The sequence below is a fragment of the Onychostoma macrolepis genome, chromosome 01, assembly GCF_012432095.1.
Source record: "Onychostoma macrolepis isolate SWU-2019 chromosome 01, ASM1243209v1, whole genome shotgun sequence".
In the NCBI taxonomy this organism is placed as follows: domain Eukaryota; kingdom Metazoa; phylum Chordata; class Actinopteri; order Cypriniformes; family Cyprinidae; genus Onychostoma; species Onychostoma macrolepis.
The window spans coordinates 16,658,944-16,682,309 of NC_081155.1; the positions used below are offsets into that span (position 1 = coordinate 16,658,944).

Here is a 23,366-nt window from a genome sequence, read left to right on the forward strand (position 1 = left end):
GTAAATATTCCATTGCGGGTCGTCTGCACTACGTTCTCATAGGAACGGGAGAACCTACTTAGGAATTCGCTATTAAGGCATGATGTGGTTTTAAGTGATTTTGTTCAGAATAAATTCCCCTTTTTCACTAGTGAAGGGAGTTTATTTGGTACTAATATAGCATAATAAAGAGCAAATGATGAACATTAGGTGTGTAGCTAATGCTTTATAAAATGTAGTTGGGTCTCCTCATTAAAACAGATGTTTCATGAAGCTGTATGGATGATTTTTCAATGACCGATGTTAGGGTCTTGTGAACAAAATATTTTTAACTGGAATAAAAAATATAGGTATTAAAATAGCTTATACTAAGACATTTAATTAGAATAAAACACAAGCTAATGTACGTCATATGTACCCAACAATATTAGCAGTGCTGTAACAAGAAATTCTAAATACCTGAGAAGTTGCAGCAGTTTAAAATATGTAGTATTGAAGTAGCTACAGCTTGTGCAAAACCATAGAGAGCAATGAAAACAATAGAGAGTATAAATCTCGTTTTACACCCTGATAGCACACAGTTTCTTTATTGTTCTCATCATAGCTGCAGTTGCAGTATTATGTTTTTTATTTATTTTTTTTATTTCCATGTGACAATTTATAAAAAGGCACCGCACTGCTTCCATATAAAAATGTAGAGCTTCAAATTTTCAGATTAAAATCTTGGTGTTCAGCCGCATTCAAGGCTTTTATCAGACATTAGGAACATCAGTATAATATTACCTGGATTTCTTTTAAATGGATTTCTTAGATTATTTTAAGCAGTTACAGACTTCCTTGTATTCAAAGTTCTGCATCTTCACAACCATTTTAGTTATCGTACGATCCGTGTCTGTCACCTTTTACTGTTATGACTGCACATTCTTCAGCAGTGGGGGAGAGTTGAGTGTTCTCACTGCGCGAGTTTTACCCCCAGTAAAATTTAAGAACTTCTTTCCCATTATACACTTTGAGTGCGTGTTTGACTTCTCTCAGTAGTTTCATGGAATGTGTTTGTAGTGGTCTTCCAAAGTTTAAAAACAGAAGGACACTGTTTTCTGCTGTAGAGCAACCCTTTCCTTTCATTCACACTTGGGGTGTTCCTTGAGGTGAGACGACTAGATATGCTTGCGTTCTCTCACAATCATAGGATGAAACTGAGAAGTATGAGGTTCATTGTGTGTGTACTTTTATTGATTGTGGATCGGACCAAGTATGTTGGCACAAAAGGGACATTGACAAGCTCTGTGCAGGAGACACGTATCTGGTGTGCACAAATAGATTTCAACGCCAAACGATCTTTCGGTCCACTCTGACAGTAAAAACGTTGCGATGCAACAAAATTACATCTAATCAGATTAGTATGTGCTTTTCTTGGTTTGCACATTCTCTCAACCTTGCAACGTATTTGCACAATACTCCTGAATGTCATGACTCTTAAGAACACAAACCTTGTGTTTTTAAGACTTCCATGCTGCTTTTCCAGACAGCATCATTTTTCTTAATATCCTTGTGGATCTTGAGGGATTTGTCATATCAGATGTTTCTGAAAATGGGCGGAGATACCCGATGATACGTATAAAAATGGAAACCAAGAGGCAGGCGAAATGCAGTGTTGCCTGTCATGGCTTGGACAGAAGCGCAGATTAATGTGGAAGAACGCTTTGGTCGTGTTGCGTCTGGTTGGGAAACTGTGTCAGACCTCTGAGTATGTGGAAACCCGTCAATATTTACTGTCTGTTAGGAACTCAGTCAGTTGCAACAAATGTCATAAGGGTTTTACGAGATCTGATTTTAATTTTTTAAATTTAGGACTTGTCTGAAAATTGACAGTCATTTGAACTAGAATTAATTTGTTTAGATAAGGAAGGTTCTCTGCTTTGTTCTCATGGACTGAATGTAGGCTTTTTTTTAATGCCCTTGTCACTTTTATTTATAGGCACAGTAGAGAGATGACAGGAAAGGATGGGGAAAACAGGAGATCGAAAAATGTCATGAGCCGGATTAGACTGTGCATCGCTGCATAAACGCTAGAGTTAAATGTGTTGGAGTATATACAGCTACGTCTAATAAAATGTAGTTGGGGGACATTTAGTCTGGTTTTCAGGATAGTTTAACAAATGACACTTTACTAGGAAAACAATGAATAGAACATTAGGGATTTGTCCCCATTTAATCAACTTGCCTTTGGGAATAACTCTCTAGAAAATCCAAAATTGAAGCAGAATAAATGACGCGCTTTTGTCATTTATTAGATTTGATTTTACATAGTTCAAATTTCTACACTACGATGTGAAATGGTCATGAGCTGAGACTGATTCATTGCGACTCGCCTCTTTTTGTAAAGAAGGAAAAGTCAGAAGTGATCAGATATGCTGATCATTGCTTAATTGTCTGTCATTGTACATTGAAATGGTGACCATAGCTCATTTTGTTGTCATGTGACTGCATTTTGACCTTTCACTTCATTGCCAAAAGATGTTTGTGCTGTATAGAGATTCATCAATTGTCACTTGGTGTATTTTTTTAAAATAAAGAGCAGATTCAGTTTTGCTCTGCGCCCTCTTGTGTTGACACGTAGTGGTGCATGTGACACCCCTCTACTGTTATAATGGTACGATCCACATCGCAGTAATTTTCCACCCTGTTTTCTCTGTGCCTGCAGCAGTGGGGGAGGGGGCCGTTTTTGCTTTTCAGCACATGGCAGTTTTTCTTTCTTGCTGCTGAGCTTTTTGTTCTTTATTCTTTATTTTCCTCTGATTTCTAAAGTTTTCTTGGTTGAATGTCATACTTTGGAACACTTTCTTCAATCGCAGGTTTTAGAATACCGCTGGTGGATCAGTGAGCTTATAAGAGGTGATGAATCATCTCACAGGCTCATGAGTCAAAAAAAGTGGCCTTTTGTTTCATATGACGGTGTACTGTTGGTTGTAACGCTACAATTGTGTGTAGCTACACTGTTTTTTTTAAATTCTGGTTACAGCCAACACCTTACAAAGAATGTGCTCCGCCTCTCCACACGAGATCCCTTCCCCCTCCCGTTCTCTCTGTCTCTCTCTGTTCCTCTTTTCTGTGTTGTGTGCGCTTTGAGCTAGTTGGGAACTAGGCATGCTCTTGTTTTTGCGCTTGCTACTAATCAAGGCCTACTCCTGAAGACTACACCTCAAGGTTGTTATCGAGCTGTTTCGGTTCTTGAAGATTACATTTTTTAATTCACCTTCATATTTAGTAGTGTTTACTCAAGATTAATTGAGTCTTGTTTTTTTTCTTTTTTTTGTGGATGCTTTTTTTTTTTTTTTACACCTAATTCTAGCCAGTGTTTTCGTATTTTCGTGGACGTTGACATTTTTACGATTTTTATTTTTGGGTTTGTTTTAGGCTTTTAGTAAGAATTTTTGCAATTCTGACGTGATTGGGATCGTCTATTTTACATTCGACTAGGAAATTTGATTAATGCTTTGGGTTTTCGCATTAGGAAGTGCTGATTGCGTGTAATCCGTAAACGAGCGTGATTCTTTGCGATCTTTTCATATTTAATGCTTTTTGCTAGGAACTTTTATGATTTACTTTTAGATTTAAAGCTTGCTTATTTGAATCACTTTTGTTCGCTTATCATCAATTATTTCAGGTATCAGGCAGGTATCGACCTTGTACCCTGTCAAGACGCAGTACCAGGTTTCTGTTATTTTGCGAACATTTCTATATTAGAAATCCGCAAGAGGTTATGTTTCTGAAACCAGCTTCCGTTGAAACTGAGTACAGGTTCTATGGATTCAGGTCTGAGCTTCAGGAGGAGGAGTATTGTAGAACTGAGCCTGGCTTTCCACCGCAGCTCTGGCGACCATTTCGGAATGAGCGGCAACCTCAGCGTCTATGTTTACAGATGGGGTGGGGGAGGGCCACAGTGAGCCTGTGCGAGGTGATCAACATTAGAAGAACAAGCTTTTCAGAAGCTAGCAGCCATTTTTATGAAATGAATGTCCTTTTCATGGACATAAAACTGAGGAGATGGAGGAATACAGAGATGCATTTTATTACTGTTTAGTTTTTGTCACACATTTGTCTCTTCTTTTCGGGTTGATGACATGTTGGAATATGAAAACTTGATGCCGCCTTTTGTGTCTTGTACAATGTAGTCACCTGTCTTGCTCCTGACTGAACAGATTGTGGTGTTTAGGATGGCAAATTAGTGAAAAGCTATATCAACTGAATTACTTAAGTCTTTTTCGTGGTTGTCATGGGTACCAGACCTCAAAGGAATGGCTGTTGACAGGAAGTTAAAGGTGTTGCCAATGGTCCAGGAGGACGAGATTTTGGTATATATAGAAGCCACGTCATTCTCACCTGCCAGGATGATTGTTAATGTAGCAGTGCAGCAGCAATGCGGCGTGCTGTGGATTTATGTTTGCAGCTCTATATTTTTATTGGATGTGTAGTAAAACTAAGAAGATGAGAGGAGAATAACTAAAGTAAAGTTGATGTGCAGCATTAGAATGAAATCAAGACAGATTAATTGTTTGAATCCAGGAAGGTGCTTTGCTAATAGCAAGTTAAATTCAATGCTAGCAACTCTTATTCATGAGAGTGCTGAGAAATATAGGAAACTGCTTATTGTAAATATTTAGTTGAGCTTTGATTTATATCTGTGTGGTCTTGGCTGAGAGGTGTCATTTTCAGAACAATTTTAGCATTTGATGCTAAAGTACCACTAGTTTCAGACTTGATTATATTTTTTGTGTATCAGATAATGAGTTTATAATTAAGAACTATGCCAGGTGGCTATTCTTTGCGTGCAGTTTTAGTTTTGAGAGTCTCTTAATGAGCACTGAAAGAGAACACCACCATACCGTAATTTACTTTTAAATACCTGTCCTTCTGTTAAAAAAAAAGGTATTTTTAGATTGAAAATAGGTTTTAATATCCCTTGACTTAACAAAATGCTCTTTGATTCGTTTCTGAAATAAATATTATCGACTTGTATTTACAGGATGGCATCAGCTTTGAGGTTTCTTTAGTTGTTTGCTCAGATTCTTTGTTTCTCTATAGACAATATAAAATATTATTTTTACACCACTTGTAGTGAGTTCATTATATGTGATCTATATCATAACATCTGACTGCAGATTCAGCATGGATTGTAAGCCATACACGTAGAACTAAGGAAGTATGTCGACTGCATTACTAGATAACCAAGAATATGCCAGCGCTCATGTGTTGCGATAAAACTACTGGGTTATGATTATACAACTTTTTGAGAACAGCTTATTAATTAAAACATGAGTGAGCTGTACTAAAAAGGAACTGAAGGATCGGGTTTTGAGTTGAAGATCTAATTCATGTAGCAGAAATTAGTGAAAATGAATTTCTAACTACATTTCAAACCTAATATTTCAATTTTTATTTTTTTTCTTAGGATCCTCAAGCGACTGGCTGCCAAATCCATGAACAGGAAAGTACGAGACCTCACAGAAGCCTGGTAAGACAAACTAATGTCTTATTGTGATTAACACTGAGACAGAAGTACTAGTCTAGTTTAAGTACGATAGTAGCTTTGAAAATCTGCATTATATAATGAACTCCTCTTGTCGCTAGCAGATTCTGTAGAGTGCAGCTCTTATTGCTAAGAATTGCACCAATCAGCTTGAAGGGGAGGACACAAAGTCTGCTCTCCCTCTCTGTATTCTGAAATCACATGCACTGCTGACTGTTACGGCCCTACCAACTCACTAGTTATGTCAATTGAACTGAGGAAGGTTATTGGTTTTCATTTGGTTCAACTACTTTTACAACAGATGCAAGGTGGTTTGTGGACTTGTTAATCAGAGAGGTGCTCAGCTCAGACTTAAAGTGTGGGTATCTAAACAGATCAGTTTAGTACTTCTACTTTGGCAGATATTTTTTTAGATGGTATTTAAGCCAAAGTCTTAGTCCAGGGTTTTGGTTACGGTTTTGTTCCAGTTAAAGAAAGGTACTGTGATCTTGGCCAAGAGAAAATTCTAGAACAGCAGGAAGTGGCATTTAGATGAGTGACAGTGACACCTTGTGGTCACACTTCAGTAAAGGCACTTGTACTTGGTCAGATTAATCAGATGTGTTGAGTACTGGATGGAGTTTAGCGAACTAGCCTGTTTAGGATATAAAACATTTATTTGACCATATCCTCCCACTGTTTTTCCGCAGGTGAAAATGGAAGTAGCTGTACCAGAGGAACCTCAGAAGAAAATCTTTCGTGCACGGAAAACGATGAAGATGAGCGATCGGCAGCAACTGGAAGCGCTGCACAACACCTTGGCAGCCGCCACCTCCAGCTCCGCCTCTTACTCATCTTCCTCCTCACCACCTCAGACACCACTGGTCAATGGCACCCACAACGAAAAGGAGAAAGAGAAGGTCAAGGAGAAAGACTCGAATCATAAAGAGGCCGACTTGATGCCACCCGCCCCTGATTCAGCTCACTGTTCCCCTTCTCCGTCTTTCACCCTCTCCCGATCTCCCTCTCCACCCAACACACAAACTACCTCACCTTCTATGGATATTGACGACCCCCTTGTGGCCGCAGAAGAGAAAAAGGAGACAAGCAATAAAAGTTCCTCCTCTTCTCTTTCTGCTTCCCCCTCTGGGTTGCACTGTGATCCAGAGGTGAAAGAGGGATTTCTGTGCTTGAGCGAAGAGGATGAAATCCAAGCAGACAAAGATGAAAAGAAAGACGGTAACGGGGAGAAGATGAATGTAGATGACGAGAAAGAGGACCAAAAAGGCACTTCTGAGAATGCAGGAGGTGAGAATGTCTAGAAACTCAACCTGCCTGCAAACTACTGGTCAGTCTATAGGCCAGATATTAAATTTCTCCCATGCATTCCTGTACAATGTATTTGCAGAGACTGTAAAAATGCTATTCTGTCAATACTTAAAAATCAGAAGTAAAATTAGCTTTTCCCGTACCTATTCTTGTAATAGACTTTCAAACAATTACAGATTGAGAAAAACTCGAACTGTTTCGAAACAATGTGGATGACAAAATTAAATGAATTTGTTGAAGGTTGAACTATGCATTTTACATACTCTATAGACTCAAAATTGTTTGATCATTTTGAGACCCAAAATCTACAATTGCTGTTGCAAACAAATTTATTTGTTATAGTTCAGTAGTATTGACATGAAATTTAGCATTTGAGCTAGCATTACTTACGCTAGTAGCTCTGAACCCTTCCTCTGCTTCTACTCAACAGCAGACAACAGTGCCTCTGCTGGTACAAAGAGATCGTTGTCTGAGGAGAAAGATGAAGATGACAAAGAAATCAAGGATGAGAGAGACGGAAAACGAGCAAGGCTGGACGGTGAAGAGCTGGAGGCTCAGCTAGAGCTGAAAATCACAGCCAATGCTGGGAGCCGGCATAAACTGGAGAAGGTTTGTTATATCTTATTTGTTTTTTTCTAAATCATATCTATATACAGCATTTAGTTGCTTACCCTATACAACGGCAAATTTTCATATAATTGAATGGGATACAGAGATATGCGATTACAGTAAATGAATCTTAAAGGGATAGTTCACCAAAATATTCACATTCTGTCATATACTCAAAGTAAATAATTAGAAGACTTTTGTTCGTCTTTGAAACACAAATGATGAAGAGGGTGTTCTGAAGAGACACTATTGCTTTAATTTAGGCTGTTATATACATAGAAACATTGATAACACACATACATAGAGCCCATGAAATACAGTAAACCGAAGCTCAACTGTACCCGTTTCACACGAGAGCAAAACGCATTGGTTCTCACTTGTCTGAATTTTCTTTTTTGAGTTTTGTGGAGAATTTTGGAAATTTTCTGTAATGATGGATATTGGTAGATAACATTCATGATAGACATCCGAAGGTCTTCTGCAACAAAGCTCAGACATAAGACATTATTTATTCTTTTTCTCTCTCTCTTCTTATTAGATGGTACAGCAGTTAGTCGAGGAACGGTTACGGGTGCTGCAGTTGACTGTATTTGACCGAAGCATAAAAGAGCTGAAAGAGAGAGTGGAGAAGATTGACAATGCAACCAAACAACAGAATACAATGCAGCATATTAACACACTACAGGTGAGTTTTGACGTTTTTAAATACATCTACAATAGTTAATAGAATGGGACTGTCAAACTTGATACTTAACATCAACAAAACTCCGTGTTTTCATTTTAGGCTAAGATTTCCCGGCTGGCCAAAAAGTTTGGTGCTGCTAATCAGGCCTCGGAGAACTCAAAGAGAACTCAAGAGGTAAGACCATGAATCACTGGAAAAACAATTCGGTTATTGTGTGATTTTGGTCAAAGTGGTTTATGGAATTAAGATACAAGCCATTAATGATCTTTATCCATAAATACAATACACGTTTTAGTGATTGATTGCAAGCAAAATGTGCTTTTGAATGTTTCATTAAAATGCACTTTGTTTCCTGTTAATCAGGCTCACGCTGCCGCCGCCGCCGCTCAGGCCAACAATGCAACCAACATGACTACACCGCAACGGTAAATATATCTGACATATCAACCTCCATCCTCACAAGATCATGCTGCTCCTCTATTGCAAGACTTTACAATCTTTAGCTTATTTTTTATTTTTTTCCAAAATTATTAAAATAATAATAAAAAGAGACACGTTCAGTTGTCAAAGATGTACTTCTAGTGTAGGTTTTAGGGATGTTCATTTTAACCGTTTAACCGTTAACCGACCGATAAGAATTCTGACCGATTAATACAATCAGTTAAACGGTTTAAAGTCACTTATTTATTTATTTTTCAGTAATTTATCAAAATATTTTAAAAGGTTTGCTGCATGGTTAAAATAAGCTACGAGTATTAAAAAAAAAAAAAAAATTCTCTCTTTTTTTTTTTTAGAGAGAGAGAGAGGAAAAAAAAAACATAAGTCGCATTTTATTATTTCATTCAGAAATAGGCCGACGCGAATTACAAACACATTATAAACACAGTAAACATATAGGCTATTTTAGTTCCCTTCACTCCTCAACAAATCCTTTCAATTAACAGTAGGCTATTTAGAAAAGAACAAGAATTAAAAATGTAAGAAGGTATAGACCTAGCTATATAAACGACAAACCAAAACACATTCATTTAGGCTAAACGAAACTGAAACCAATGTTGGGTCTCTCAATCATACAAAATCAAATGTTTCCGTATTTGTGATGTATTTGAATGACAAAATATTATTTACCTTTTATGTATAGGCCTACTTCACTCGCGTTCCAATATCCACGTAAAACAAAATGTTTAGCATAACTTCACGGCGGTGCAGTGATAACGCTTAACGGCACAGATTTTACTACATATTTAAACTGAACAGTGTTTTTTTTTTTTTTTTTTTTTCCTTCCTCATATGTTTGACTGATTGTTTTTTATAATGATAATGAACACTGGCGCTGGAGCAATCACTTGATTTTCCCCATATATATATATATATATATTAGCGCCCAGCTTTATTATGTTTTTCTCCGCTGCAGAAGCGCTGCAGGTGCGTGATGTGATAGCTATGATGACCATGTGAATCCTCATGTTCTGTTGTTTGCTGCTTTTTGCGCATGTAAAATTAATCCCCGGAAAACCAATGTTAGTATTTTTAACGGGTCACAGACACTTACTCTTACTAATTTAATTCAGTTCTAATTTAAAATAATCTTGTCGGTTAACGGTTAATAATTGGTTAACGAGCGTCGGTTGGGAAAAATAACCGAAATGAACATCCCTAGTAGGTTTACATAGGAAAAGCACAATTGAATGCAAGCATGCGTTTTCTGTGAACGGCCCTTAAAACTTGCCAACATCTATACGGTTTACCACACTTTTTCCACATTGGTTGAACAAAGTGCTTGCTAGCCAGCCACAAAATCCTTCTAGACACACTCTTGAACACTCACAGACTAATTTGTTAAAACTGAACATATTAGTGCTGCAGTTTGTAATTCAAAAAGCTTTAGTGAATAATATTTGAAATGCTTGTGCTATTGCCATAATTTTAATGCTTCCCTACCATTTCTGTTCTTTTACAGTACTGTTAAAACCACAATGGATCCCAAACTGTCCAGTCCAGCCACTGGTTCTAATTCAACTGGTGAGCTTTTTATGAATTTAAACCTCATTTATATTAATTCTAGTTCTCGTTTTAGCTCAAACATTCTTTTTCTTTCTTCTCCCCTCAGCAATCCCAGCCCAGCCCAAACCTCTGTCCACACCGACTACACCAACCTCCTCCGCGCTAGCTTCTCCTGCACCCATTCTACAGATCATTACCACAACAACAAGCTCCACTCCCTCATCCACCTCTTTGCCTGGCCAGTCTCAGACAGGCACCCTACTACTAAAGACTGGACCCAGTACAGGGGTCATGACTAACACCCCAGCAACTTCAGGGGGTCAGTCAGTGTCTATTCAGCCTCTTTTGATACAGCTGCCTTTAGCGATGGCGAATGGGCAAAGTGGAGCATTGGTTAATACTGCCAGTGGTGTCGGTTTAATACCGGTGTCGTCATTATCTACGGTTAGTAGCAACAATAAGGCAAAGACGACTACACCTGCTACCACCTTCATCCTTCAAAAGGCAGCAGGCAGTGTTGTTTCATCTTCCTCGACCTCATCAGCTCCGGCGGTGTCGTTAGCGAGAGCCGTGTATCCGGGTGGCACAGGGATTGTTAGTTCACCCAGCACAGGGATATCTGTGACTACAGCCCGGACACCTACACAGTGTGCTGCTGTTGTAGGAGTGTCTACAGCTGCCTCTTCTCCAGGAACCACGGGACCTGCAGCAACAGGATCAGCGGCAGCTGCAGCTGGTCCACCATCGGCTTCTGCGCTGGCCTCAAAGACAGGTATAAGAGTGTCTATCATATGTGGCTACTTTTTTTTTTATTTTTTATAATATCCGCTAAATGGAAAGTGCATTGTTTTGTTTTGTAATTTTGTTGGGTTTTTCCTATTGAGGGATATAACACAAAATTAATGAATATTTAAAGCATAGAGTTCACCCTAAAATTGAAAATTCTGTCATTAATGAGTTAACCTCATGTCGTTCCAAACCCATAAGACCTTCGTTTATCTTTGCAACACAAAAAGTATTTTTGATGAAATCTGAGAGCTTTCTGACCCTCCATAGACCGCAACGCAACTTCTTATGGTCCAGAAAGATAGTAAGGACATCAATAAAATAGCTCATGTGAAAACAATGGTGCAACTTTTTCATTCTTTACGCATGAAAAATATTCTTGTAGCTTCATAACATTACGGCTGAACCACTGATGTCACATGGGCTATTTTAATTATGTCCTTATCTTTCTGGGCCTTGAACGTGGCAGTTACACTGCTGTCTATGCAAGCTCTCGGATTTCATCAAAAACATCTTAATTTGTGTTCCGAAGATGAACGAAGGTCTTGCGGGTTTGGAACGACATGAGGGTGAGTAATTAATGACAGAATTTTCATTTCTGGGTAGCAGTATGTTTTCATTTATTTTAGTTTTAGAGAATTCGGAGCATCTTGATTATTATTGTGACTAAAACTTTTGCGGTTTCGCTCAATTATGTATGTATAAATTATTTAATTTTTTTTTGCATGATTCTCACATTGCTTTTATTATGTAATGTATATTTGAAAATTGTATGGGCTGTTTCATAATGTAATCTCATTAATCTCTCATTTTAAACAGATAATCAGGCCTCAACACCGAAAACACCCTCTCAGGTAAGCAATGTCTCATTGTAAATAATGTAATGTTTCAAATGTAATTGCAAATGCTGCTTTTGTCAAAAAAGTGCAGTTTTGTACTAAATTTGACTCTTTTCTCTACAGACCGGGCGACCCAAAGGTTCTGTGATAGATCTGACTGAAGATGATGATGATGTTCAAGGTAAAACACAGCTGCTCTTTAGTGCTCCGTCTTAAGGTGCCAGTCACATTTAAAATTCACGGGTAAAAAAAGGGTCTATTGTTTGTTGTTAATAGTGTAGCGATGTATGAAGAGGAGCAGGTCACACAAAAGTCACTTCAGAGCTTTAGAAGGGAATGTTTTCACCTTCAGTATTTTTAAGCTACCAGTTGGTTATATTTCCTAATACTTTTTTCTGTGTTATCCAGTGACAGGAGTCCAGAAGGCCACTGTTTCCCCCATCACTACCCAGCGTGCATCTGGGCCACCTCCTTTAGTCAGCTCTACCACTAATGCTGGTGAGTGAAAAGTAGTGTTTTTTTTTTTTCTACTCTCCTTTTATTCTACTTTTTGCCTGTTGTTATAAAATTCAGAGCTGTATACTGAGATGTTTTATATTTTCCCTGGTTCAGGAGCTCGATCTGCACAACGGTCCTCTGTGGTGAGTGTGCTGCCATAAAAATATTATAAAGAAGATACACTTAACATTTTATATTTTTAACAGTGCCTCCTATAATCTTTCTTACCTTCACTCCTTGTTCTCTCAGGATTCTCCATCTCAATCCCGTCCAAGCTCCTCTTCCTCCACCACTCTTCCTCCATTACCACTGGCACCATCGCCACCGGCACGTCTCCCCCCGGAGGCCGCCCACACGTCCCCTCCACAGCAGCCCCAGCTCAAACTGGCCCGTGTCCAGAGCCAAAACGGGATCGTCCTGTCCTGGTGTGTTGCAGAAACTGACCGCAACTGCGCCGCTGTAGATACCTATCACCTGTACGCCTATCACCAGGACCACCAGGGGGCAGCATCGGGTGCTTCGGCTCAGTCACTGTGGAAGAAGATCGGGGAGGTGAAGGCGCTGCCGCTGCCCATGGCATGCACCTTGACACAGTTTGTGTCCGGGTCGACATATTATTTTGCTGTCAGGGCCAAAGATGTGTACGGCCGCTTCGGTCCTTTCTGTGAACCGCAGTGCACTGACGTCATTAACCCAGCATCCTCTCCATCATCCTAAAATAATTCCAGATAAGGGTGGGGTGGTACAAAAGGAAGTGGCCCGACGGAAGTATGACGGGAGATTTGTAATTGTTAACTATGCGCAGACCACTGGTTTAGTCTTGCCCTTTGTGTTAGGAATTGTAGGGAATTCAAATAGGTTGTCTTAATGCAAATGGAAATACAAATAATCATCAGTGCATACAGACACACACACACTATTTGTTTCAACTTTATTTTACAATAAGGAGGGAACTATCACAATTAACTTGTGCTTGAAATTGTATTTTCCGTGTGCAGAATGTTCAGAGTTAAGTATTGTTTTTCAATTTCTTTCTCTTTTTTTTTTATTATTTTTTTTAATAAAATGATATTCAGTACATTGCACAGATGTTCCATTATAGGTCCCGGTCATTAGCTACAGGACAGGAAAGCTGGGGTGTTAAAGGTTTTGTAATGTTTTTTGTCTGGTACCCAGACACTGCAAAATGACACTCAATAAAAGTATTGATATATTTAAAAAGGTTTCTTTTCATTTGTTGAAACTACAGTGTGAATTATTAAATGACATGTACAAGACCCTGTTAGAAATATTTCAAACTGTTCATGCATGGATCTAATGCGCTTGTTTCCTTACCTTTTGATTTATCACTGACTTTGAATTGTTATCTGTTGTTTTCCAATTTCAGAATGGAAGGGTAAGTCACAAGAAAAGTAAAAGCTATTCGTTAACGTTCCGTTCAACCTTAATGGCAGTTCCTCGGCTCTCTGGAAGTATTGGATGCGAGTTCTTCCGCATGGCTATTTGCAACATGACTAATGAATCCCTGAGTTCCAGGAAAATTGAGAATGCTGTTGGCACCACGACAATGCCACAGTCTCAAGGCCTTTATTAGCAACTGTCCCAAGATGTGATGTGGAAGGCAACATACTGGAAAAAAATATAGTCTTATTTCATCCTTCAAAACAAACGGGCACTGGTAAGACATCTATTATAAAAGAAAGAAATATTAGTGATATGTTGCTTCTCTCGCTCTCTCTCTATATAATATTTTACACTAATTTTGAAGGACCATCACTGGAGGAATAAAACCAAACCTTTTCTAAAGTTCTTTATTAGTTAATGTTGCTTAGAACACACTAATGCACAGTTTGTTGGAGACAACTTAATCACAGTGTTTCCAATTACTGTTGAGCCCTCGAAGGTTGCAAGGTCAGCATATGTTAGAAAACCCAGAAAAAAACGAGATTAATCAGAGGTATTTGTTTGGCGCAGTGACTAGATTAACGAGAAAACAAAATCTGATGAAGCCTTGTAGCTATATACTGTTATAGTGTAGTAGCTATGGAATTTCCTCTCAGACAAAAAAGAAATACAGAACAGGAGAAAGAAACTTGGAAATGCGTAGTCAGCTGCCTCAGCTTCTTGGACGACATCCAGGAGAAGCTTCGGATCATTTACTGATACAGGGCGGACTTCACAAAACGTATCGCAGCTTTAAAACTTTTACTTGGATGTTTGATGGTCTTTTGAGTGGATCAAAGATTCAGTGTGGACCAGACTTCATGCCATTAGTCAAAAGTCTGGATATTCAAGACTACATTTCTAATATCCGCCTCAGAAATATTAAAAAGCTTGCATAATATTCTCTATGCATGTTGCAGGAATGTTTGTTCACGCCTTCATAACTTTACAACTTGCTTATTGTAATGTGCTGTCGCCTTGATGTCCATCTGTTTCCGTGAACACGTTTATTCACACAGTTTATTCAGTTCAACCAGATCTAAAATAATAATAATAATAATAAAATTAATCAATCTTATAATTCACCAGTGCGTTTCATTTACCAACGCATTAATTTGTCAATATTAAGCGTTTATTTGCCTACCAGAAGAGGCTGCTGTTATGATCTAAGGCACTGTGTAAAGCTCTCTTAGAACAATATGTATTGCGAAAAGTGCTACACAATAGAATTAAACTGAATGAAAATTAAATTAAACAAAACTGATCTCTAGACAAGGAGAATAAGCAGAACAGCACTAGTGAAGTTTTTTGACCGACTGTGCAGATTTGACCTACATGTTCTTCCTAGACTAGCCACAAGGGGGCAGTCAAAGACGAGCAATTTCTGCTCAAAATGCGCCGCAGGCTTCAGATTCATTCATTCAGTCACATACTCAACAAAATTGTAGTAGGTCTATAATTGATACATCTCAGCAAAATTACATTCTTCATTTAATAAGTTTTAGAGATCATATAAAGAGGAGTTTCAATTTAACTAAGAGCCTCATATCAGTTTTAAAAAGAGTTTCTGTTAGTGTTTTAAGTACAATAACATAAGAACACAATATTTCATAAGAAAGACTAAGGGCCTGTTTACACGTTTTTCTCTGATCGGATATCTATCTGATTTGTTAAAACGTTTCCATTTACACTTGGCCACATAAATGTGTCTTCGCAAAACGGATATAAATCCGTTCTTAAATTCCCGCGCTATATGCAAATTTAATATCAGATAGCTATCCGATCAGAAAAAACGCATGAAGTGACCAGGTGTAAACAGCCCCTAAGAAACATGAAAACACATTTTTGCAGTGTTAACGAATAAGCGTGGCTCATTCTTGAAACAATAATATAGGCCTAATTTTATAGACCCTTTTTCTGTTAGTAAACATTGTGAAGTTTTTCTGTGGGCGGAGCTTAGCTGGAGGCAGAAAGATTCCACTGACCGCTTCACTATAAGGCTAGCTAAAGTCTGTTAGCTTGTTATTTTTAACAATTAGTGGAGAAAATCCGATTTTACTTGCATAAGATCACTCACTGTGCAGGACCGTGATTGTTATTTAAATAAGTTAACTTTAAGGACGAAATCAGATTGGCCGACCTGTACTAAAGGATGGACGATCTGACAGGATTAAGTTACACTGAAAAAAAGGAAAGGCAGTTTTACTGAATTCACTTAAACAATACACTTAGAGTCTACTTAATAAATTTCTGTTTGAGATGCAAACATAATTTTATTGTGTAAAGTCTAAATGAAATTCAACACAGTCATCAAAACATGATATAATCACTTTGCAAGAAAATGTTACAATTGATTCAGATTTCCAACAAATGGTGTTCACGTAAAATGATTTTTTTCTGCCGTTTGATTTACTTAATTAAAATTGGCTCATGTCACACAATTACGTTACTTTTTCTTCTCAACTTAATTCCATTGCGTACAATTAATCTAATTAAGTTTTGCGAAGTTCTCATTTACGCGGGAGCAACGTGCGCGAGAGCATCCGCGCATGCGCTTTGAAAACCAGGACCGTTGGTCTGGGAAAGGACACTTGAGAGGACTGACTGACTTGTTTCCAAAGCTCGTTAAAAGGTAAGAATTTAATTTTCAAAAATCGTATGATAATTCCAAAAATGCAGTCATCGTCAGATTAAATGCAACAATAGTGTTTTAAGATAACACACGCTTTTAAATCATATCGACGGCATATTTCGTCGAGTGTCATCGCAGAATTTTTTTTTTTTTGAGGTAAGGTTAGGCCTATAAGGTTAAATATTACCAAACTGCAATTAAATCACTCACAAATGGATAAAAGTTTTCATCAGGCGATTAATAGGCTAATGCCTGTCAACATTGGCTAAAAAGTGTTCATTTAACAGCGTTTAGAGTTAACTTAGATTTTCAGAATCAGTGATTATTACAAGGGGAAACCTAACTGAATTTATTAATGCTTCATAAGAGCAAGGTTTAATAATACCTTTATGACAATGAATAATTATCCAAGTCTAACTATGGAGATGGATATTAACGTTAAACGTTTTTGTACTTTACGTGGAACGTAAATTGTTTAATTTTTTTTTTAAATGTCCTAAAAATGTCAACGTTGTTGTGCTTTGTATCCAGAAAACCCGCTGCTTGCAAGTTCACTGATATGTGTTTTTAGGACCAGATTCGACAATCTGTGCTAGCTCTCAGAATGAGCTACCCTCCACTGACTTTAGGTTTGGATTTAGGTGGGGGGAGGGTTTCGTCGCCGTTGTAGTATCACAGCAATGGACAAAAGCGCTCAATGCTCTGTCAGTGTCATGTCGACAAGCGACACCACTGGAGCAAAATTCATTTCCAATGGAGAGTAGTGCGGGAGCTGCGTGGAGTTCCGATATATATGCTTGTGTCTTTCAAAACTTTTTCACCCCGATGTGTTTGCATCCCTGAATATCACCATTTACATTACTTCCCCTGTCGACAAGAGTTTTTCTTTGTTAAAGTGCCATTTTTTGTCTTATGATTAAAATATATTTATCAGTAAGATTATTTGTGTAAGTGTTGACTGATTATAGATAGAAATAGATTTTAAAGGTTTACTACATAGTTGGTTAATTGCATATGATGACACTGAATTAGTAAACCCTCTCTTGGTGTTAAAATATTATCAAGTTTTACTAAAAACATGCATTGGGAAATTAGTGATCAAAGGCGTGAACAGTTATTTTTGCACCTTGCATATACATTTATAAGGGTTTGCCTGTCAGACTGCTAAATTTATGGGTCAAGAGTATTTCATTGAATCACACAACATGATATGATAAGGTGTAAAGCAGTCAGTCTAGCTGTATTTTCTTCATTATTTACCCCACCTTAACCCATTTTGCATCAGACATGACATTACATTTTCAAGTAGATTGAACCGATTTAAAAAAATGCATTGTTTAGCACACTAGAAATGATTAGCATGTATTCATACTCTATTTTTTGTACTTGATGTTAATAGCATTACTTAACTTGCATTACGTTTCACATCATAAAATCAAGCTATTATCTATTTTCTAGAGTATAACATGCATGTTTGCCATACTCATAATATAAATTATGAACTTTTAGTGAATGAGACCTATTGTGCTCTTTTTTTTTTTTAAATTATGTTTTGAGTAATGTCTAACTAACCTTTCTTTTTCTGCTCTGGCTTATTTTTTTAAGGATGACATTGATGCAGCTCCTGAACTTGCCATCAAAGGACTCTGTATCTATCTTAATGAGGACCCTAAAGATCTCATTCAGGAGTATGTGGTGAGTGGTTATAGCTTGACTGATGGAATCTGTACTATGTTCAACAAGCAATGCATTACTACATTTAAAAACCATGGTTTCATCTAATATGCACACTTTTTTGTTTTGGGTTCTAAAACTCCCCTTACCAAAAGAAGTATACTTTAAGTTAATTTTATTAAGTATACTTAAGTAAAGTTCAAGTATATTTTTAAGCATACTTTATGTAGTAAGTATACAAATATCAGTGTACTAGTAGTATACTTGTACTACTTAATACTTATTTCAATAGTTTATACAGGTGCTGGTCATATAATTAGAATATCATCAAAAAGTTGATTTATTTCACTAATTCCATTCAAAAAGTGAAACTTGTATATTATATTCATTCATTACACACAGACTGATATATTTCAAATGTTTATTTCTTGCATTGCATTTCTCTCTAAAAGCGCGTCTAATGAGGAGACGGCGAGTCAGGATCAGCAACTTCATCCTTGCGACACGGACTCAGAAAACATAGTTTATTAAATAATTCAAATATGTCCTTACTATTTCCCGCGGACACATTCATGGTCATGTTTGCTGGGGCTTTGCGGCAAGCTTCAGCCTATTGCGTGCATTTGAACGCAGAACTCTTCAGCTGCGCTGAAGTCACTTGCTCTCGCTGCTGCTGCTGTGGGACACTAAACACCGCCGAGCCGCTCTCAGTCGCGGCAGCACGGTCTCGGCTAATACGGGACGGTTGGCAACCCTACTTATATGTATCTGAGTATTTAAGGTTTCTCTGTGAATCAGGGAAATCTGAAAGTGAACGAACCGGCGCGCGGAGGGTTAACGCCGCTGCATTCAATTTTATCTTTAGATGGTAAATTTAGATTTCAAATTCAATATTGATTTTAGAACTGTTGAAATTATTTAGTGTATGTAACGCAAGTACTTTATAAGTAACTGTAATTAAATTACCTAAAAATGAACAGTAATCCCTTACTTTACTTTTTCAGTGGATAAGTAATTTAATTACAGTAACGCGTTACTTAGTAACCCATTACACCCAACACTGCCTGCACCCCTCTATTTATGCCGTATACTGTAACAGTCATTGACTAGCAAAAGGATTCCTGTTTCCCAAAATTATGTTTTTGTAACAGTGTTTTGAATAGATCTCACTAGTGTTCTCTAGACAGGAAAATAGTATGTGTATTTGACAGGTTTGTATATCAACTGAGGCCAAAGTTTGACTTTTTGACTAAAGTATTTGATTTTGACCTGGAAGTTTGAAGTTTGCACAAGTTGGTGTGTAGTTTTGAGATTGTGTTTATAGTTGTGAGAAAATGGTGAATTGTTTCATGAATTGTGTGTTAGCAATCGAGAAAAACTGTAAAAGAAGTATACTAATAGCACACTTGAATAAACTTCTTTTTCGTGAGGGTAACCCCATTTTTGTAGTTCTTAAGTCAAAATATAATGTAAAATAACAATTTGATGGTCCTTTCTTTAAGTAATATTCCATTATGCCTTTTAATAGGACAGGATAGTAGATTGGGGTCATCGCAAGCACTGGCATTTTCTAAAAATGACTTGGTAAGATACAAAAAATCTACGCTTCATATTTCTTGTTCATGTGATAAATACATATTCATCTTGTTTTCTATCTTTAGGACATGGAAGAAGATCTTTTACAGAGTGCCATTGAGAAGACCACCATGGGCATCTTCGTGATAAAGGACGCTGCAGGCAATGAAGCGCATGATGTGGGAATTGTGCTAGAGGGTGTGACCGTGCTTCAGGACCTTGACAGCGTGGCTTTTGCAACGTCAATGTTGTTCGGTCTAATTTATACTCTTAAAGGGATAGTTCACCCAAAAATGCGTGAACTATTACGCAGGTGCGTAACGCGTCAAGGCACATAGAAATATATACATAGATGCCTCATTAGCGACGGTTTCTATGGGCTGCGATACGTAAGAATCTGTGTATATATATATCTATGTTCCAGAGTCTTTGACGCGTCACACGCCGGATGTTGTGGATGAGCTCAGGAGAGTTGGACATTGCCTGTATCAGAGGTAAAAAATGATATAAATGCTGTTCAGTTTCTCACACAAACCGATCGTTTCGTGTCTTAGGACATCAATGTATCGTCACAAGCTGCAAGGTTTAATTTGAATTTGTCTGTGCATGTTTTTATTTCTCTCAAAGATTCTGTGCCCATTGACTGGCATTATATGACTTGACAGACTGCAAAAAAAACTGTTAAAAATCTTTGTTTGTGTTCTACTGAAGAAACAAAGTCACCTACATCTTGGATGCCCTGGGGGTATGCAGATTAACATCAAATTTTTATTTTTGGGTCAACTATCCCTTTAACCTGCAGTGCCCCACGAAGTTGCATTTTACTTTTGAAATTCTGCAAAAACTCATCATGGAGTTGGATGGAGGGGAACTCTCTATCAAGGCCCAAAATTTCAAATCTAAACTCCACCAGTGGGATGGACCGCTTTTTGAATAACTGCTGAGACTATAAATGATAAACCCCAGAACAAGTCCAACAGCCTTCATGCAAGACACCACCGCAGAGCGCAAACTGATCTCATCATTGTTTTGACTGTTCCCCTTTGCCTTCTTTTGTTTCTTAATCCCTTTTTGTCTGAATTTGGCCCTCCTTTGGACTGGCTCAAAAGTTGATTGATTAGAGAGCTGAATCTTTGACACATGGATGATCTAGCATAAATAAGATACATTGTTTATAGTTTGGGTAAGGGTCAGATACTGTATGTCAACATTATTTTTACATTTCAGTTATTAAAACATTAATTATATTGGTGCATATATATGTTATGCATACAACAGTAATTGTCTTTGTTTTTATACTAGTCTTGTTAAAACTAATATGTAGTTTTATTACATTTAATCATCAGAGAAGTTATTCATGCAAAGTTTTTGAAAGCAAAATGTTGTTTAGACATGTCAACTTACCTGTGTCTATCTAGTCATGAAGATGCATATATATATATATATATATATATATATATATATATATATATAATGTAATTTCAGCAGGCAACTATTTTTACAGCTAACGTTACATGAGAGTAAACTGGGCCAAAATACAAAAAGTAAGTTAAACATTCAATGTGATGGATATATTAGGCTATTTGAAGATGTATGTGTCATGTAATGAGCAAATGGTTATTTTCAAGTATATACATCCTGTAAATTATGTAAGTTAAGTTGACGGTGACATTACAGTACAATACTTTACATAGTACATTTAAAGTAAAATGTGAATATTTTCTAGACATAAAAAGTCCAGAAACTAATTTTGAACTTTCTGTTTGATTATTCTTTCTTACCAAGTTCTTAGAAATTTCAGCCACTGTCAATCACAACAATGTATGTTACAGATGATTAAGCATATAAATCGTCAGTTTGTTGTTCTAATTTACATAATTTAATTTAATTTCCAGCTAGCGCTGTGACGTAATCGTGACGTCGGCACAAAAAGGGTCTATTTTATAGTAGTTGTAGTATTTGAATGTTAAGGGGAAAGTGTATATTTCAAAGTATATAATTATTTATTCAGTACAAATTTAATCAGTAGCCTAACTTTAGTTTTGTTTCTAAACAACATTTTATTTTCGTTCTAAATTCAAGTTGAAGCAGCGTCAGAGAATTTGACGTTAGATTCCAGTCTGAATTGTGATTGGTCGGAAGTACCGCGAAGAACAGAAATACACATTATTCATGAGAAGGAACGCCCTCCGAATGATTTCATCCAATCGCTGCCACAGCGTTCCACAGGTGTGACGACGAAATTGACGTTGAGAGCGTTTTGGCGGGAAGTTGAAAATCCTTTTTGGACCACTATCATACATGGACCGAGTAAGTTTACAATGTTTATTTTTTTTTCTGGACATATGTCACCTACCTGCTACCTCAAGCAAGAGCTATCATTTGACTGAACATATTCAACTTCACCTTCAGCTTTAACTTTTATTTATATAGCACATTTTAACGCAATTGTGTTGCCCAAAGTGCTTCACAATTTAAGAGAAAGCATATAGAAAGATTAAAAACAATAACATCTAACATAATTAGTAAGAATAAACCACTTGATGAACTAACCCACAGATGAATACCCTTTATCAGGTCATTACACATTGGGGTTGTTCCTCTACGAAGGTCTTTCCGCTACGAAAGCTAATGTAAAAAGATGAGTTTTCAGCTGAGACTTAAAAACTTTAAGGATGGAGCCTGCTGAATATGAAGTGGAAGACTATTCCACAATTTGGGAGCCACAACTATAAATGCTCTATCACCTTTAGACTTTTTTTTAGAACGAGGAACTGCCAGTAACAGTTTATCTGCTGATCTCAGTGTCCGAGCCGACGTATGGTACTAAAAGATTGGTGATATAGCGGTTATATTCGATAACGGCTTCTTCAAATTAGGCCTGTTTATGCACATTAGTCCTGTAATTGCAAGCATTTAGTCACTTTGACAGTAGTTTCTGTAAAAACCTTGATGTGAAATTAAATCATTTCAACCAACAGATATTCAGTGGAGTGTAAAAGTCTGAGAATATTGTTTCTTAAACACTGGAAATTAAAAGTTGGGAGCTGGTGTTAAATCAAGAAAAAAAAAGCAGATATTCTCTAACAAATATGAAGAAATTCTCAAATATTTTTCAGATCAATCTTTCACTCAAAATATAGTTTGTTTACTTAAAGAAAAATATCGCATTAAATGAGATAAAAACATTTGCATTTTTGGTCTCAGACGTTTGCACCCTACTGTACTTTTAAATCCACATTAAATCATGAAATCTGTTTAGTCACACAGACAAAAAGATTATAACAAAGACGCAAGGAAGACAAAATATAAGGAAGCCTATATATGGAATTTGCTTCGTGTTACGTGGCTGACGAGATGTGAGACGTGCGGATCCATGTGCAAGCTTTTATTTAAAGGCATGGTCATAATTACAGGCAGGGTCGAAACAATGGCAAACAGGTATGGCAGGGACAAGACAAAGAGTAATCCTAAGGCAAGCGAGGGTCGACGATCTGCAAACAGTATCCAGAGGGGCTAGGTAGAGAGAATCCAGGTAAAACAGGCTAGAGTCCAGTAGGGGTGCAAACAATGTCCAAACGGCAAGGCAAGGGTTAATCCAGGGAACACAGTCTTGCCTGTTCTAACAAGGGCTCTGAAAGTTGCTACAGCTAGGGGAGCGGTAAACGCAAACAATACTCGGCAGTGAGGCAGAGAAAGTCCAAGGCTTATAAAGCCTGTGTGATCAGTATGTGCCTGGGATCAGGTGTGCGTGTGATTAGTGCAATGAGTGATTGGTGACAGCTGTGATCAGTGTTGGATGAT

General features: G+C 37.5%; 1 protein-coding gene and 1 long non-coding RNA gene across 11 annotated transcripts in view; both read left to right on the top strand.

Annotated features, from left to right (window-relative positions):
* Window positions 1-13,435, top strand: part of atf7ip (activating transcription factor 7 interacting protein) — a 36,481-nt gene extending 23,046 nt beyond the window's left edge. For 4 of the 10 annotated variants that reach the window (XM_058798308.1, XM_058798609.1, XM_058798383.1 and 1 more), the window contains exons 2-14: window positions 5,432-5,494; window positions 6,199-6,796; window positions 7,248-7,426; window positions 7,965-8,111; window positions 8,211-8,285; window positions 8,475-8,536; window positions 10,072-10,133; window positions 10,222-10,887; window positions 11,721-11,755; window positions 11,864-11,921; window positions 12,149-12,238; window positions 12,353-12,381; window positions 12,488-13,433. In XM_058798308.1, coding sequence (XP_058654291.1) covers window positions 6,205-6,796; window positions 7,248-7,426; window positions 7,965-8,111; window positions 8,211-8,285; window positions 8,475-8,536; window positions 10,072-10,133; window positions 10,222-10,887; window positions 11,721-11,755; window positions 11,864-11,921; window positions 12,149-12,238; window positions 12,353-12,381; window positions 12,488-12,955 — 2,463 coding nt within the window. In that variant the 5' untranslated portion in view covers window positions 5,432-5,494; window positions 6,199-6,204 and the 3' untranslated portion in view covers window positions 12,956-13,433. Of the gene's footprint in view, window positions 1-3,092; window positions 3,187-3,332; window positions 3,938-5,431; window positions 5,495-5,734; window positions 5,868-6,198; window positions 6,797-7,247; window positions 7,427-7,964; window positions 8,112-8,210; window positions 8,286-8,474; window positions 8,537-10,071; window positions 10,134-10,221; window positions 10,888-11,720; window positions 11,756-11,863; window positions 11,922-12,148; window positions 12,239-12,352; window positions 12,382-12,487 lie in introns of those variants that run through there. The other 6 variants (XM_058798085.1, XM_058798236.1, XM_058798163.1 and 3 more) reach the window with 4 other exon arrangements.
* Window positions 13,436-16,131: 2,696 nt separating this feature from the next.
* Window positions 16,132-21,232, top strand: LOC131544775 (uncharacterized). Its single transcript, XR_009272222.1, has 3 exons — window positions 16,132-16,313; window positions 17,919-18,008; window positions 19,649-21,232. It is a non-coding gene; the product is annotated as an uncharacterized LOC131544775 (long non-coding RNA).
* The last annotated feature ends 2,134 nt before the right edge of the window (window positions 21,233-23,366 follow it).